This window comes from Eptatretus burgeri, chromosome 1 (genome assembly GCF_056783735.1).
Source record: "Eptatretus burgeri isolate ZD-2024b chromosome 1, Ebu_testis_v1, whole genome shotgun sequence".
NCBI lineage: Eukaryota > Metazoa > Chordata > Myxini > Myxiniformes > Myxinidae > Eptatretus > Eptatretus burgeri.
The window spans coordinates 46,704,701-46,723,804 of NC_140961.1; the positions used below are offsets into that span (position 1 = coordinate 46,704,701).

The 19,104-nt window shown below is 49.3% G+C and overlaps 1 protein-coding gene across 3 annotated transcripts in view; it reads right to left on the reverse strand.

Annotated features, from left to right (window-relative positions):
- LOC147034402 (uncharacterized) overlaps positions 1-18,894 on the reverse strand; it is a 75,828-nt gene extending 56,934 nt beyond the window's left edge. The window contains exons 1-2 of one of the 3 annotated variants that reach the window (XM_085882388.1): positions 18,444-18,891; positions 6,976-7,147 (exon numbers count right to left, since the gene is read on the reverse strand). In XM_085882388.1, coding sequence (XP_085738514.1) covers positions 6,976-7,147; positions 18,444-18,694 — 423 coding nt within the window. In that variant the 5' untranslated portion in view covers positions 18,695-18,891. Of the gene's footprint in view, positions 1-6,975; positions 7,148-18,443 lie in introns of all 3 variants that reach the window. The other 2 variants (XM_085882397.1, XR_015058474.1) reach the window with 2 other exon arrangements.
- Between the last annotated feature and the right edge of the window lie 210 nt (positions 18,895-19,104).

The window sequence follows — 19,104 nt, forward strand, 5'->3', positions numbered from 1 at the left end:
TACGGAGGCGGAGGGGGCTGAATCGCACTCCTGACAACCAATTGTTTCTGGCCGGGGGTCGGCCACCAACAGACCGCTCTGAACGGAGCCGCAAGTCGAGTCGGCCTGACCGATCGCCCGGAATATAGATCGCCGCCCAGATAACTCCGAGCGACGGGTCCTTGTACAAGAACCGAAATACGCCAACCGGCAGATCACGTGGGGTAGGGTCGATTGCCAATCTTCAATGTACCTAAATACCCATGTGATCCAACTACCTGGGTATTCCACCCTCGACGGATCTCGTACGGAACAAACCGCCGAGGCGAGCTTGTCCATGCGCGATTCCGAGCGGCGTAATCGCCGAGAACAGTCGGTCCAAATGTCCCCCTATTACGGCAAACCAACGGCTTTCTAACTCCCGACACACGAAATGTTCAGTCAATGAGGGAATGGACGCAACGAGCAGGTTTACATTCACACAAAGACATTTATAATAATGAAACACGTATGCAATTAAATAAGGCAAAACACGTATGCAATTATGCAAGCAACAAAGGCAAGACAAAAGAACTACAACCGTCGACTTATTATGTGCAGTCATTTACACTTAACAGCAGTTCCTACTTATTAGATGGGCCCACGGACACACGTACGCACACACACACACACACACACACACACACACACACACACACACACACACACACACACACACACACACACACACACGAAACGGTGGCTGAGGCCTTTAATCACGAGCTCCAGCTCGGAGGACAGGTGAGCTGAAACTCAGAGCTTGACTCGAACCTTTCCACCTCGTGTGGTCTTCAACTTGTCCGGACCCGGGCTCCAGCGAGAGCGAGCTGGATCCAAATCGCCGTGATCCTTCGAGCTCCCGCGAATCCTCCCGCACCGGTGAGATGAGGTGCCGATCCCTCCTGTCGATGCGTCGCTTCCCAGAGGAACCAACTCCAAGAAGAGGCTGACGCGTTGCACCAAGCCGAGAAACAAAATGGAGGACAAGCTCCACGAACCAAGAGGAAGAGGAAGAAGAGGAAGAAGCCTCCACTCGCAGCTCGAGCCGAACAACCGGCTCAAGTTCCTTCCAAAACAAAGCAGCAGCCGAAGCAAAAAGCTTCCGAAGGCCTCAAGCCAAGCAAGCCAAGCAGGACCCGATGGCTGAACCACTGCTCTCTCCGAAGCAAAAAAAGCTTACTCCTCCCACGGGACTCAGAACGGGACTCCCACGAACTCAGCCCGACCACGGGACTCCCACGAACTCTTTCGGGACTCTCTTTTAACAAAGAAAAGATGTCCTCTTTATCCTTTGCACCCCCTCCCCCACACCCGGCGTGACACTTGCCCTCGTGATCCACCCCCCGCTCAACCACGGATGGGAGGGAGTTGTCGACGTCACGGGATGGCAGGGTTCTTCTTCCTCTTCGCAGAAGAGGGGGAGGGACGTCTCCATTGCTTCGTTCCCTAACTATTAAATCGATCCCCAGCGCAGCTAATCGATCTCTGGACATTTAAACCATGAAAGGTGAGCTATCTAGGGAACATGCACTTATCGACATAGCTGACTAAGGGAACATGTATGTTGTGTGCAATTGAATTCCAAATTCGTAACAATATATATATATACATACATACATACATACATACATACATACATATATTGTTACGGATTCGCGCCCGCCGGCGTGCTGACGGCCACGTAACTCGAATCGCGGCACGTCGCCCACCGGACGGACAATCCAGTCGTGACCCTCTCGGACTAACGCCGGGAACCAGTCACGGGTGGACCTTTCGGTCTCACCGCGATCGAGCCAATCAGCCCCCGCGTGGGATAGGGTTGCTCGCCAAATTCGACCTACCTAAGTACCCACACGGAGGGTAGACCGGGCGATCGCACCTCGCCGCAGGTCGACTTCGGACACGGGCCACTTAAGCGACCCGTTCCGTACTATCGGGATAACCGAGCGGTGTTATCGTCGGCCTCGACGGTTCGATTAATTATCGGGCGTATTCAGCCCACTACCAACCCTTTACGTGAAGCAAGATGAGGATTCAATGAAAGAAATGACGAAGCGAAGCGGGAAACAGTTCAACACAAAGCACATTTATTCGCGATGAACGGAAAGCACACATATTCAATTCCACCAAAAGCACATAGAAAAGGAAAGAAACACAATGCAATTTTACACAAAAAGCAAATGCGACAATGCAGATCTAATGCCGATTACGCGAGCACACGGCAACACTTATACAATTTTACTTCACAGACGGCGCCGACAACACATATCCAAAACCAAGAAAAAGAAAAGAGAACCCTCAAGGATGAGGCGGGCCTGAGGCCGAGACCGGGTCGGGCCTACCCGTCTGGTGATGAGACGCGGAGCGGCGATGGTGCCTCAACTCCGCGGGCCTCGCGGACAGTGTCTGGTAGGGGGTGGGAAAGGGGCCCCCTTGGTCGCACTATCTCAGCGCGGGGGGAAACAGGAGGGGGTTGCTGATGCTCGAGGGAAAGGAGGATTTCTACTCTGCCTCGAGTCCCGCGACGAGCGTCTCCACCTCGACCAGGTCGCGCTGTCGGCCTCCCTGGTGTGCAGCTCCCGGCACGACGCGAGCACCCCCTCGTCTGCCCTCGCCGCCTCTCCACAGCTCCGTCCTCTTCGCTCCGACTCCAACGCACACGACGACGACGACGACGACCAACTCCTTCTTGCTTCTTCTTCCCAACTCCACCGACTGCGAAGTCTTAACTCCCTTACTTGACGAACGCGGTCGCTTATATAAGCCCCGTGGCTTCGCTCTCTCATCTTTGACCCCCTGCCTTCGACCTTTCACCTCGCTCCCCATTGGCCCGAGAAAAAGTGGGCGTGAATGCATTTTGATCCATAAATTTGCATATAGCGATCGCCCTCCAACGCCCTGGAGGCGGGGCCAAATCGCCCCTCGCTCACCGATTGGACGGAACAAAAGTGGGCGTGTGTCGTTTTTGATCAGTTTTTGGAGCTGAAAATCCGTGGTTTTGTACACGCTGTTCGGCGCGCGCCCTGCACGAGTCCAACACCGGTACCCACAAGCGGCGCAAGAACGGTGGCGATGCGACGGTTGCGAGGTGTGACGTGAAGCGGCGCCGCGGTGGGTGGTTGATGTTGTGGTTGGTGGTGGTAACAATGGCGGTTGGTCCAAAATAAAGATAGTAAAAGAAAAACGGCTATCCTGAAGAGTCGCAGCACGCATAAATGACATGTATTCCCACTAGACAACGGGTTTGGGCCTAACTACACATATACTTACCGAGATATCTCACCTAAGGGACCTGAATGGTGGTTTGCGAATTTGGTAACCACAACAATATATATATATATATATATATATATATATATATATATATATATATATATATATATATATATATATATATATATATATATATATATATATATATATGAAATAAAGTTTGTCGTCTGAGACGGAATAGACTTCGGGGTCGTTTCTGCTCCAGTTAACGTACAGTACTGTGTGTGTACATTGATGTGTGGTGTTGTAATCATATTTACGACATATTAAGAACTTCCAGGCAAAGTTTCTAATGAGTAAACACGTCTTGTGTGTTCTTCTAACGCATCAGCATAAGCATACTATCGTAAAATCAGTTTGTTTGTTTATTTATTCGAATTAATCGAAGTATTGTAGTTAACATTGCTTAACAACATGCCATATGGTCCATGACGTGGTCAATTCCAAAATAATTCAGGATCCGTTTGCCTTCAGTTTCACCTTAATGTGGCAAAAGAGTATTTTTGATTGAAAGAAGTGGAGGATTCAGAAGAGTGGGAGAAACGTAGAAAATGAGAATAGAGAGTACGGTAATCGTGTTAACGAGCTGCGGAGAAAAGGAAACAATCTAGGAAGAGGAATTTAAATGGGAATATAAAAGAATGAAGGATTACATGCACATGCGTGTTTTCAGTGACAGTACTTAAATTGAAATAAATGAATACATGGAAAGAAATAACATCTCTATTTTAATGCAGCCCTCTTTTTATTCCTTCTTTCTAAATGTATTCTTTCCTGTTCCATTTGATTGCAAATAAAAGCTTTCCCTGTTCATATCTTCTCAATGGGCTGGTTAGCCTCGAATTGGATGGCGGGAAGGCCTCAGGCTCTAGACCAAGAGGTATGGCATACAGGTCCTCGAAGCTGTTTCGCCTGGGTTTGAATCCTGATGCAGTTACAAACTGTCATTCTGGTGTTTCATAGTGTTTCTTCGACTCACTCTGTACACCTCAAATTAGACCCTCATCGGTGTAAACCTTCACTCACATATTACACTTAATTTTCCCGCAGTTTCTGCGATATGTTTCAAGGTTAAATCAATCCTCTCTGATTGTGTGTTTATTCTGACATGTAAGAATGAAAATAAATAATTAAGTGCAGAAATATAATCTTCATTTTGGGCGCAGAGAAAGACATCTTGATTATAAAACTGACACATCATGTTTCCCACACAACGGGCACAGGTTTGGTGCACCACGCACGATGGAAACAAAATGGCATCAAATTGCAAAATGGAGCTACTTCTCGTGCATGGGGACTCGAGACCCACATACTCCCTCCTCATGTTAATTCCCACCTCGCGATCTGCCTGGAACATTTCCACCATCACTTTTATTATCTGCCAGGCACTTTAATTCATAACCTTGTTATCTGCCTGGCACATTATCACCATCATTGCTACCTCGACTTTTACGATTTGCCAGCCACGTTAATTCTCACCCTCGAGACCCGACCTACCTTGCCACGTTCCCACCATCACACGTGCCTGGCACTTTCTCACCCTCACTACCTGCCAGGCACTTCAATTCAAAAACTTGTTGCCTGCTAGGCATGTTAATTCCCACCCTCACGACCTGCCTGGCACTTTCCCACCCTCATTACCTGTCTGGCATGTTCCCACCATCGCTACCCACCTGGCACTTCAATTTATAAAACTTGATACCTGCTCGGCACGTTATTACCACCCTCACTATCTGCCAGGCACGTTCATTCCCATTCTTGTTACCTAATTGCACGTTATTACCCACCATTGCGACCTATAAGACACGTTAATTCCAACCTCACCATATGCCTGGAACATGCTCATGCTCAGTGTTATTATCTGCCAGGCACTTTAATTCATAACCTTGTTTACCTGCCTGACACATTGCCACCCTCGCTACCTGCAAGGCACATTGCCACCCTCGCTACCTGCCAGGCACCTTCCCAACCTCGCTACCTGCCAGGCACCTTCCCAACCTCGCTACCTGCCAGGCACCTTCCCAACCTCGCTACCTGCCAGGCACCTTCCCAACCTCGCTACCTGCCAGGCACCTTCCCAACCTCGCTACCTGCCTGGCACCTTCCCAACCTCGCTACCTGCCTGGCACCTTCCCAACCTCGCTACCTGCCTGGCACCTTCCCAACCTCGCTACCTGCCTGGCACCTTCCCAACCTCGCTACCTGCCTGGCACCTTCCCAACCTCGCTACCTGCCTGGCACCTTCCCACCCTCGCTACCTGCCTGGCACCTTCCCACCCTCGCTACCTGCCTGGCACCTTCCCACCCTCGCTACCTGCCTGGCACCTTCCCACCCTCGCTACCTGCCTGGCACCTTCCCACCCTCGCTACCTGCCTGGCACCTTCCCACCCTCGCTACCTGCCTGGCACCTTCCCACCCTCGCTACCTGCCTGGCACCTTCCCACCCTCGCTACCTGCCTGGAACCTTCCCACCCTCGCTACCTGCCTGGAACCTTCCCACCCTCGCTACCTGCCTGGAACCTTCCCACCCTCGCTACCTGCAAGGCACATTGCCACCCTCGCTACCTGCAAGGCACATTGCCACCCTCGCTACCTGCAAGGCACATTGCCACCCTCGCTACCTGCAAGGCACATTGCCACCCTCGCTACCTGCAAGGCACATTGCCACCCTCGCTACCTGCAAGGCACATTCCCACCCTCGCTACCTGCAAGGCACATTCCCAACCTCGCTACCTGCAAGGCACCTTCCCACCCTCGCTACCTGCCAGGCACCTTCCCACCCTCGCTACCTGCCAGGCACCTTCCCACCCTCGCTACCTGCCAGGCACCTTCCCACCCTCGCTACCTGCCAGGCACCTTCCCACCCTCGCTACCTGCCTGGAACCTTCCCACCCTCGCTACCTGCCTGGAACATTCCCACCCTCGCTACCTGCCTGGAACATTCCCACCCTCGCTACCTGCCTGGAACATTCCCACCCTCGCTACCTGCCTGGAACATTCCCACCCTCGCTACCTGCCTGGAACATTCCCACCCTCGCTACCTGCCTGGAACATTCCCACCCTCGCTACCTGCCTGGAACATTCCCACCCTCGCTACCTGCCTGGAACATTCCCACCCTCGCTACCTGCCTGGAACATTCCCACCCTCGCTACCTGCCTGGAACATTCCCACCCTCGCTACCTGCCTGGAACATTCCCACCCTCGCTACCTGCCTGGAACATTCCCACCCTCGCTACCTGCCTGGAACATTCCCACCCTCGCTACCTGCCTGGAACATTCCCACCCTCGCTACCTGCCTGGCAGCGTAATTTTGTCTTGCCACCTTTCTTTCCTCCAGCCTGGTATTGATTTTCGTTGAAGTCTTACAATGATTACACTTCATGGAGAATCTGAAGCAGGTTACAAGAACACCAAGACTGCATTCGATCATCATATACGAGGCCCATTGATTTGTCCCTCATCTCACTTGGTCTCACAAAGGTCTCGTTTTACATGCAATGAGCCACAGTCTCAATGAACTAGCGCTCTGGGAGAATGCCTGGGAATTTGAAATACTCAACGGGGGAAAAGAGCAGATGGTGATTACACAAAATAACAATAAAAACAAGTTTTATTACAGCTCGTGACGTATAACAAGATTACCTTTCTGACCTCACGGCACGTACGTGTTTAATGAACCCACCATTCGGGTCACCATGGTCATGGACCATTGACGAGCCTTTTGCTCCATCACCGTGTGGCGAACCCGATGAACAAACAGCTCGTGAAGGCGAGGGCGAGGATGTGAGGGGGTGTATATACAGAAAACACGAAAACAGTGCTGGGCTAGCGTGGTGTGGGTACTGTAGGGAGATCTGTGGGGGGAAATAGCAACACAGTAATGGAAATGACGACAATGGGATGACTCACAAATGATTAAAATAGTTATCGTGATATTCTAAACAAAAATACGACTTCCCTCACAAGGAACTTCGACGCAGAAGGCCATTAGGCCCATTAAAGCCGACGCTATAATCACCAACCTATGGTTGTTTATCCTCTCAGATTCATAGCGACGCTCTAACCATTACGTCATACCGAGTGTGGTGAATGTTTGTCACAAGACAAATAACACTTAACCCTCCAGTTCGGGGTGATGTTTTGAGCGAAAAGGTGTTGTGTTCGGGTAACTCCCTGACGTAAAACGTAAAGATGAACACATACACAGTCGACACCATGAACGATGTCTGGATCCCATTGTGAGAGATGGGTTTCGAGAGATGTGAAACTCTGACGTCAATGAGTAATTTTGAATTATCGAAGAGTGCCCGAATGTTCGAAGGGGGTTACGTTGAGAGCAATGAGAGGGAAGTCGGGATTAGCGCTGTTTAACGTAAGAGGAGGTCGGTTTTGGGGGGGGGCATGGTTTAACGGAAGAGAAGGATGGGGGTATGGGGCGTGGTTTAATGGGTGCCACCAGAGGTGGGCGTGGATATCGGCAATGACGCACTAAACGTGGTGCGTGAGAGTGTGGTTTACTGTTTTTCCATTTACCCGCACGTCACGGTTGCTCCGTTTGGAGCTGCGTCACAAATTCAACTTGAACCTGCCATTGCGGACGGAAACCAGTGATAGCGACAAATGTCATGCTGATAGTGAGTGACTGCGCTTGGTTGTTCGACTCAATGTCCCACAAGGAACACATTTCGATTTGAGAAAGTTGAGCGGTTTAAGGAATGTATCCAAAACCGAACTACGCAGTTGAGTTTCTGGATGGATTAAAATCAGATAAACTTGCACTACCAAATACAATTCAGTCATTTGCCTACTCCTTCTCTTAATGTCTAAAATAACATTATTCTCGGCTCATATCCACACATCATATCATATCCACACAACCACGATTCAAACCACCAAGTCACTTCAATTCTGGGAAACAGCCGTGTATGGTCGTTTTAACCAGGTTGGCTTGTTCGTGTCCCCCTCTGACCACAATCGACTAGTGAAGCAGGGAATCCATGCTCTAATTCAATTCCATGATGCACACTATTTGTTTGTCCCCATTGTCTGCTAATGCCAATATACTGATGTCTACTGTCCTTGTCCTGCACGTGATTTATGTGCAAGCGAGCCTTACACCACTAAAAAATAAAAAACCAATGTCACCTGCAGGATGACCCGTATCTTGCCAAAAGGTGACCACGTGTGACTTCTTTAAGGTCACACTGAGGTGAACAGAGCTGCTATCCACCAGGAACGACTCCTTGAGGAATATCTGCCTACGAGAGATTCCGATGAGAATTGTTCTTCAGAGTAACCATGAAAAATATGCGTTTGCCTCACAACGTCACCAAATGACGTCATAATGTCTCAAGCTTGACATATCTCGAAAGCACTCATTGAGTTGTTCAATTTGAGGTACTACATGATATGGTTCCTAAAACTTGAAAATTTGACCTTGGGGTCAAATATGTTTGACTTTAGGCGCTAACCATGAAGGCCAAGGCCAATCGCCACCAAAAACTAATCAGCTGAGCGGCAGACCATATACTACATTCCCATAAAGTTTGGAGATGATTCGATTTAAATTACTCAAAAAATAAGGGTTTCATCGACCTCCATGATTTACTGCAAAGTGACCTTGACCTTTATGTGTGCTGAAGGGTATTGTAATAATACTACGATATGTGTACCCACAAGAGTTTCCGATGAGAATTGTGCTCTACAGAATGATATAAAGGTGAAAAATCCAATGATTACAGACAAAAATAAAATAAAATAAAAAAAATATAAAAAAAAAAAACTTACCAAGTAACAGATCTTGCAAAAAACTTCGTTTTGGCAAGATAATGAAGTTCATGCCTCCAATGATTGAATCAATGTTTGGTTAAGTTCATGGCTCACCGTGCAGGACACGGTTTTTCTGCACTGCAGGCTTTAAATCCCTCCCTCGTAGGTAAGGCAATGGCAAACCACCCCAAGGTGACCTTGACGCAAATTCAGGAGCATGACCAGAGTTTCATATCGTTCCATTGCCCAAATCACAGGCAATTTCAAGCTGTGTGTGTTTTCACTGATGTGGTTCTGCTCGCCGGGCATTTTTTAACCTGCTGTTGCGAGCGTGAAATCTGCCATTCAAATAGTCTTTTAAACATAGTTTACACCATTTAAACCAGTGGTTCCCAAACTTTTTGTCAACGACTCAAAATTTGAAATCACATTCGTCTCGTGACCCAAATGGTACCGGTACCTACGATTTGTCAGGGAAAACACTACGGTTTTGACGTGAAACCCCCCCACCCCTCAAAAAGCGAGATTTTGAGGGGGGGGTTCAACTTCGGGTCGCAAGCCTCGGTTTGGGAAGCTGTGATGTAGACAAAAGAGTAGCAATTTCAAAACGGTTAACCATAACAGTTGTGTTCCGAAATGCAAATGGGACTCATGGAAATTCACGAGGAGGGAAAGGGAAAGGGAAAGGGAAAGGGAAAGGGGTGTTGGGTTCGTATAATTTCCTGTTAATACAAGTATCTAGAAAACGGCCTACGTGTCCCGATTCTTTTAATGAAGAGTGTTCCAGACAGTTTAAATCACTTTTTCTTTACTTTAAAACACTCCAAATGCGACGGTAAAAACCGTGCCTTTTCCACCAACGGTCACATGTTCTGCCAAACGGACGAATCGCCCTCTCTTGGAAGGGATGACGAATCGCTCTCCTGCCAAACGAACTCACATGGCCAGTGGAGATGACGCAACACATGGAAGGAACAGAAATATGCATGAGGCAAGACAAGGGCAGAGCATAATATACATTTTACATTCAAACTTGGTGACATCACACTCACCTCGTTTTTATATAAACCACTACAGAAATTGATTTAGCAAAGAGAATTACGTGAACACTTGAACCAGGGTAGCCACCTTGGCTCGAAACATTATCAAATTGTTATTGAATATTTGTCAAAAAATGAAATAAACTGATGACATAGTACATCATATACAGTCACTAAATTCATGGACCAGACAATGGCAAACGGATAGTGACAGTGGAAAATAACACGAGAATATGAAATTCACAATCAATAGAACACAATGAAGGAATTTACTCTTCACCCACTGGAGTAAGCAGTATGACCTCAGTTATGGGTCGAGATGACAACCTACACGCAGTGCTCCTGTTGAATGATATCCAACGTTATACTCTGAAGATATCAGCACTAATGCCAACTGGCCAATACCACTGACACACTCAGAACAAACCCCAGCAATGGGGACCAAAGTTGCGTAGCGCTAAAAAAAGCCCTTTTCAGGGACTAAAGTCATGGACCACAAGGCCAGTGGATCCCTCCCTCCACATCCTCCAACTCAATGTTGGGGGCTGACATTTCCTAAGTGTGAGATCCTCGCCAATATCCTGAAGGACTACAACATCGACGTAGTCATACTCCAGGAAACTCATTGTGAGGATGACAAAAAAAGCTCCAAAGAAAAAGATTGCAGGCTTCAACCTGATGGCCTCCATTAATGAGGGAAAACATGGCCTCACCACCGACATTAAACATGGTCTTTGAAACATCAAAACAGTAGACAAAAATTCGCGATATGCAACAGTAAAGGTAAGCGGTGTCACTGTTGCAAATGTGTACAAGCCACCCACACAAACATGGTCATCACCTGCCGTAACCTAATAAATACAACCACCCTGCAGTTTACATCAGGGATTTTAATAATCACACTGAATGGGGATACAGGGAAAATGACGTGGCCGGAGAACAGCTAACCTCAACTTGCTGTTTGACCCAAAGTGGCCGAAGACCTTCCACTCGGGACGGCGGCAGACCGGAGGAAGTCCTAACCTTGACTTCCTGAAAAATGATGATCTCAAAGAGGGCTACCAATGATGGCATCGAAAAGAGTTCTCGCTCCCTTCCCAAAAGGCCAATATCGCCCCACTGTAGTCCACATTGGTATCGAGATCCAGCTGGTGCACTCCAAGCCAAAACCACACTGGAACTTCCAGAAAGCGGATTGGACCGCTTTCACCAAAGCAGCTGAATCCTTGGATCTTACATGAGCCTCAAAATAGAGTACAAAAACAAAAAAAAAAATTGCAAAATTGTGCACCTCCTTTTATCTGCTGCCACTGATACGATACCGTGCAGCTTCCGCAAGACCTACACACCTTTCTGGATAACAGAGACTGAAAGGCTCCAAGAGGAGCACAACAAAACTGGGAACCCAGATGTCATGCAGGCACTAATTGAGGCTCTCAACACTGAACGTCTGAAGCTCAAGAAGGAGATGGCAGAGTCAAAAGACATCACCTACAGCAGCCGCAAGGCATGGGCATTGCTGGGGAAACTGGGTGCCGCAGAAAACACTATTGCTGCCATCCCAAGAGTTTCCCCCGATTCCATTGTGTCTAACCTCCTCCAGACCTCAAAGGCACTGACCTCCAAATTGCTAAGGCAGGAGGTAAAAAGGCAGGAGGATTTCCTCCGAAACCTCCACCAAAGCCCACTGAACAGCCACCTGTTGGCCCCATATAGAAAGAAATACATTGATGCCACAATGCCGGCAACCAAAAATGGCAAAGCTGCAGCGGCCGACAGAATTTTCCCTGAATTTCTTAAAAACCTCAGAGAAAGGGTCGTATCTGGTTGGCGACCCATTTTACTGCCGTCTATGAAACAGGGAAAATTCCTGCAGCCTGGAAGAAGGCTAATGTTATTGTCATCCTAAAAACTGGTAAGCTAGCAGACTTGCCCTGCAACTACCGCCCTATAGCCCCCACTATCAGTGACGGGAAAGCTGATGGATTGTGCCCTACAACTACCACACTATAGCCCCACTATCAGTGATGGGAAAGCTGATGGATCGTGCCCTACTATCCCATTTAACCCCCACCCTGGAGGCCTTCCTACCTGATGAGCAGGGGGGCTTTAGGCCCAGCCGCAGTACCTGTGATCAGGTTCTTGCCCTCTCTACCATCATCAAGGCTGGCTTCCAGAGAAAACAAATTCTGGCAACTGCCTTGGTAGACCTGTCATTGGCCAATGACAGTCTGGCATCGAGGGCTCCTTCTTAAGGTCTCGAAAGTCTTCCATTGTCAGAAGACAATCAGACTACAGTCAGTATTCCTTGGGGACTGAAAGATCCATGTTAACCTCAACGGCAATACCAGCCATGTTCAAACACTATACTACAGCTTCCATCATGGATCTGTTCTAGCCCCCGCCTTCTTTAACCTCTACGTTAGCGACCTGCCAATGACGACCTCCTTCAAACTCGCCTATGCTGAGGACATCACACTCATAGTGCAAGGCCCCGACCTAAAATCTGTCGGGAACCAACTCACCCGAGATCTGGACATATTGGAGTACTCACTCAAATGGAAGCTCCGTCCAAACCCCAACAAAACAGCCGTCTGCCTCCACCATCTTGATAATTGTACAGCAAATGCAAATGCAGAGGTAGATGTGACATTCTGCAGTATGAAAGTTCAAAATGTCCATTATCCCAAATACCTTGGAGCTACATTTGACCAGATCCTGACCTACAAAGAACACCTGCAAAGATGTCAGGAGAAGGTCAGGGCACGGGTAAACTTCATCGGGAAACTGGCCGGAACATCATGGGGCACCAGCGCTAGCACCTTACGCAAGGCAGCTCTCGCCCTCGTATACTCGACGGCAGAGTATTATGCAACAGTCTAGTCGGTGAGTGCCCATACAAAGGCCATCAACGTTCAGTTAAACGCCACGACGAGAACAGGGTTTGGAACACTCAAGCCAACAAAGACCGAGTGGCTTCCTATTCTCTGCAAGCCATCCAAAGGTATGTGCTATCATCCTGATACTTCAGCCGCATTTTGGCTACCGAATTTCTAGCCCAGCTCCTTCTTCAACGATCTTTCTCTTCTCTCGCTATTTCTAATTTGTTTACTCTAGATGCATAAAAGAGCTCAACGGTTGCTTCTTGACCCAGCAGGGCACAAAGAGTTTCAACAATTACCCCTTGACCCATACGCACCCTCAGTTTCCCCTCGTGTACACATTGCAAACACCTGCATTTCTCCTGATACGCTGCACCACACTGTCCTCTTTCCCCTCTTCCTGCCCTTCCCTTCATATTGGGACCAACGTGGGCCTGCCGGCTCACATGTGGTTGATAAAGGGGTCGACAATATGCCCCGACTTCTTCTTCTTCCTCTTCCTCTCTATCCACCTTGCTTGTGTCTAATTTCGCAGTTGAATGAGGTGTGCCTATATTGTGTTTTAGTGGTAAGGCCAAATGTGTAAAGGGTTCTTTATGTGCAAGGGGGATAAGACACTCTTTGTGAATACTTGTTTGTAAATATGTGCTTTTGTTAAATCATTATAAACTTTCCAAACCTGCTCGATCGTCCTGTTTCCTTCATTGGTTAGACATCGTGTGTAATAAGTAGACAGGAGGTTGTACCCCACCGATTCGCTACGATAGACGAGCTGACGTCCCGCTTACGGTTCCGCTCGGCCATACTTAATTAATAGATAAAGATGGGGCGTCGAGAGCAGGGTTCCTTATCTGGGATAACAAAATCACAGGGAAGGTAACGCAAAATTTGGGCGTGAAGACCCTTCCAAATTTAGTCACTTCAGACAGAGTCCATGGTTACTTAGCAACCTGTGGTTCCGCGGTGTTATCTGTGGCTCGTGGGCTTCAGGGTCAAATGTCAGGAAGCGGGTCTGAGAGACCACTCGTGAGCCAGCCGGCAAACCCATAACAATACAAACTCGCCGAAACCCCGTCACAGACGGAGCACAAAATTGGTCCTTCAGTATTAATATATAGATAGAAGATACAATATTTCTTGTTACTTTTTTGTGTCAAATTCACATTCTGAGGTAATCACCATGTGCAGAAGAGGGTTTTACATTGCAGACGCTATTTTCGAGGAGTGGAATTACACCTCTCAGCGGTGACGGTCTGTCGACGACAAACGTAATGACGTCACCGAATGACCGATGATGTCATGACGTCCTTACGCCTCTTAGCGGACACGTCACACGTCGCCATGCAAACGAATGTAAAACGAAGTGTTTATTCTGCTTCAGAGTTGAAGATTGACTATCGCCACTATGTGCGATGCACTCTTACAGGTATGAAGTTTCTTTCAGTCCAGGTCACAGTACTGAGAAAAACATGACGCTAGGAGGAGCACAAAATTGGTCCTTCAGTATTAATATATAGATAATGTGTATTAACAAAAAGGATGGGACTACAAAAGAAGCAATACAATTATTTAATCCCTAAAACCCATACGTGCTGTGCCTCTCTCCAGTGAACGAACAAACACAAATCCTTATCTGTTTAAACCTCGATGGGCCCATTCACGCCTCAGTAAATAGACCAGAGATATTGACAGGACTGAAAATATAATTGACTGAGCTTCCACAGGACGCAGCTAAGAAGGAATAAAACGTGAAAAAGGTTTCAAGGAAAAGTGGTTGTTGACCCATTAGGGAAGGAACACGACAGCTTTCCACACATACGACGACGCACATCTCTAGCCAACATTAAATAACCTCAAGCTAATGCCAATTCATGCAATAAGGGATATAACTATCACTATACCATGCAAAGTTAACTGCCGAAAAGGCATTTCCACAACAACATCTATATATTAATACTGAAGGACCAATTTTGTGCTCCTCCGAGCGGTCGCGTCACGTTTTTCTCGGTACTGTGACCTGGACTGAAAGAAACATGGTACCTGTAAGAGTGCATCGCACATCGTGGCAATTGTCAAACTTCAACTCTGAAGCAGAATAAACACTTTTCGTTTTACGTTCGTTTACATGGCGACGTGTGACGTCACCGCTGAGAGGCGTCAGGACGTCATGACATCATCGGTTATTCGCTGACGCCATTACGTCCGTCGTCAGAACGTTACTGCTGAGAGGTGTAATTACTAATATAATTCCACTCCTCGAAAATAGCGTCTGCAATGTAAAATCCTCTTCTGCACATGGTGACTACCTCAGAATGTGAATTGGACACAAAAAATGCAACAAGAAACATTGTACAGTAGACACCGCTTTATAAATCCACCATGGGACCACGCCGTTTGGATTTATTAACTGGCTGGATTTATTAAGCGGAGAACCTATTTTCAGCCACCTACTGGATAGATAAGACAAAAAGCGAATGTCGTTAAACCCTGCTTTATGCTACAAAAACATCGATTTATCAAACGGTGGCAAGGGGATTGTTCAAAAGAATCTCTCCAAGGTCGCTTGCTTGGGAAGGAAGGTTTTGCGCAAATGTTCCTTGATTGAATCAGTCACGTGGCGGAAATCGGGATGGGCAAAACCTGAGAGCTGCAGCCCCCTGTCCAATTTGGCGAGTGCCGTCCGCATCGGCTCGGGTTCATCGTCGCTTTCTTCCCTTGGCTATTGGGATTCGGGGTCGGAGGGATTCGAGCGGCAGCGGGATTCGAAGTCAGTCACCAGTTGCTGTTGTTGGTTTTTTTTTTTTTTTTTCACTCTGTGGCAGCGCATACTACATCAAGCTTAGGTTGAGACTGCGCACGTGCCAAGCAGGTGGATTTATTAAACGGCAGATTTCTCGATGTAAAATTCCGTTCCAACTCATTTTGGTCACAATCAGTGGCTGGATTTTATAACCATTGATTTATAAAGCGGCGTCTACTGTATCTTCTATCTTCTATATATTAATACTGAAGGACCAATTTTGTGCTCCTCCTTGCAGTCGCGTCACGTTTTTCTCGGTACTGTGACCTGAACTGAAAGAAACTTCATACCTATAAGAGTGCATCGCACATCGTGGCAATAGTCAACTTTCAACGCTGAAGCAGAATAAACACTTTTCATTGAGATGGGGGCGAGGAGTGAAGAGACGGGGGCGGGGGATGAAGAGACGGGGGGCGGGGGATGAAGAGACGGGGGGCGGGGGGGGAAGAGACGGGGGGCAAGGTAAGCAAATTTTGGGGCGGAGGTAAGCAAATTGAAAGCGGGAGGCAAGGGAAAATGGGGCGGGGGCTGGGTTGAATTCGGCGGAGTTGAGTGTGCGGGGGTGGACAGGGGTGGGGGCCCGGGGGCAAGTGGGGTGGGGAATCAAGAGATGGGGGGCGGGGAGTGAAGAGGCGGGGCCAGGGTAATTACATTTTTGGGCAGGGGTAAGCAAATTGAATGGGGGCAGGGGGGAATGGGGGCAGGGGTGGGGGATGAGAAGGCGGGGACAAGCACACCCTGTCCAGTCCATGTCCCTCGAGTGTGTGTGAGCTGGTGAGGGTGGTTAAATGAACGGAATCCGTCTGTGACGGGGTTTCAGCTAGTAAAAGTATACTGATGGAACACACAAACAACAGTAAACACACCAGCAACAATTCTTCTGATTCTGATGTACCATACTCTGTCACAGAGCATCGGTACTGCTGAAGCCTGCCAAGTTTATTGACAAGGGTTATACTGGGTGGTTTGCCATTGCCTTCCCAACACTAGTTCGGGCAGGAATTTGGAATTTGGAATTTGTTCAGGGTGCCCATTGAGAGCTCACCTACTCCTCCTCATCCTCCTCCTTTGTGTGCAGCACAAGGCTGCAGGTAGCATCATTGGCTGAGGGCACCACTGATGTGCCAAAGCTGTGCTGCTGATGCTGTGCCCCTATACCAGTACACTGGTACTCATTTCACCGACTTCAGAACGATGACAGGCTGAGTCAACCCTACCTGGTGTTAATTCAATGGAATAGGGGCTCAAACTTAGGACCCAAACATCCCAAACTCGAGACCCTAAACCGCTAAGTCAACATTAGGCTTATTGCTCACCTACTCTTTGCGAAGGACACCATGGGAATCTTTAACGCCACCCAATAATGTGGTCAGACGGGACACCCAGTTTAACGTCCATCTGAGGGACGGCACACACCGATGAATCACCCTGCGTGTGAAACACCAAGATGACCGTTTATATTGTTGCGGTTCTGAAAACCGCATCCCTCCAACACCAACGGAAGCCAACATGCAGTGGGCCCCAGTCAGTTATTCCATTAATATACGTTCATAGTCCCTTCCTTCTTGTCTAGTGGGTCAAACGGGACAGTGCGTTGTGTACATCTCATAGTTAGGTCTGATTAAACCTCTGAACTTCATCCCTACTCTTTGTTTTTCTCTATTCCTGAGGTAAATCCAAGCAAGGGGTCCTCGCGTGAGCCAGCAGGCGATACGCTTGGACACCCATCGGTGTAAAAAAAAAAAAAAACAACGCAACCGCACGCCAGTACTGTGGAGCATGGGTCCTCGCGTGAGCCAGCAGGCATTACGCTCGGACACCTATTTGTAAAACCCACGGCCGCACCCTTCGTCCCTTCCCATGAGAATACGTCCTCGGCCTTGCAGAAGGAATAGGAATAAAATACCAACCGCTCATATCACGCTGCACGGAGCGCGCATGCCCCACAGCGATGCCCCCCCCACCCACTGCTCAGGTGACGAAAAGAGAAACCAACACAACCACGTGACCGCAGAAAAAGGATAACCAACCTCATGGCTGCAGCATTGCCGTGCCGAGGAAATAGACGGAGCAGCACACCAAGTGCTAACAAATTACAGTGCGCATGCGGCGCACTCTTCTTCAAACCGAACCTCCATCTACTAATTACATCCAATCCTTTCCCTCAATTCCTTGACACAGGTCAGAGCTGACTCCGGGCACACGACACCACCTCAGGGCTGGCTCCGGGCACACGACGCCACCTCAGGGCTGGCTCCGGGCACACGACGCCACCTCAGGGCTGGCTCCGGGCACACGACGCCACCTCAGGGCTGGCTCCGGGCACACGACGCCACCTCAGGGCTGGCTCCGGGCACACGACGCCACCTCAGGGCTGGCTCCGGGCACACGACGCCACCTCAGGGCTGGCTCCGGGCACACGACGCCACCTCAGGGCTGGCTCCGGGCACACGACGCCACCTCAGGGCTGGCTCCGGGCACACGACGCCACCTCAGGGCTGGCTCCGGGCACACGACGCCACCTTTGATAAATGGCCACGTGCTTAATGGCGGCGGATCCACTTGCAGTCCCGGGGATAATTTATGATCGCACACGGAGCACGGCACGAGCGGCACACATCGTGTTCGGGTCTGCGCACGGGTTACCACAGCATCTTACCGTCGGTCTTCGCTGGTCACCACGATCGAGGGTGTCTCCCGTGGACGGCGAACGTCCTCTCGCCTCTCCTCGCCCGGCGAGGCTGCACGGCTCGGACCACGTGGTTTACGCATAGGCAGCGCATTAATCCGGCGCTGACGGGCGGCCTGGGAGTTCGGTGGAGGGCGATTCGTGTCACGGTGTTCAGAGCGACATGATTCCGCAGCTTGGAACCTTCTGGTCGGAAGAAAAGTGGAGCCGCTTCCGGTCATGGCGGCCAGCCCGTGTGCCTGCCGGGGCTCAATCAGAGCGCCCGATTCTGATGACGACACATCGCTTTGGGTCGTCACCCCCGCCCGCACCACGGGATCTATAAAAGGACGAGTCACGGGGTGGTGGAGTGTGTCATTCCTGTCAGCTGGTCCTGCTCGTCTTGGTATCTGGGATTGACAACCCACCCATTCACCTTCTGACTCCGCCCACTGCCGCTGACTCCACCCATTGCTCCGCCCTCTGCCTTCTGACTCCGCCTTCTTCTCCGCCCACTGCCGCTGACTCTACCCATCCGCCCTCCGCCCATTGCTCCGCCCTCTGCCTTCTGACTCCGCCTTCTTCACCGCGCACTGCCGCTGACTCCACCCCCCCATCCGCCCTCTGCCTTCTGACTCCGCCTTCTTCACCG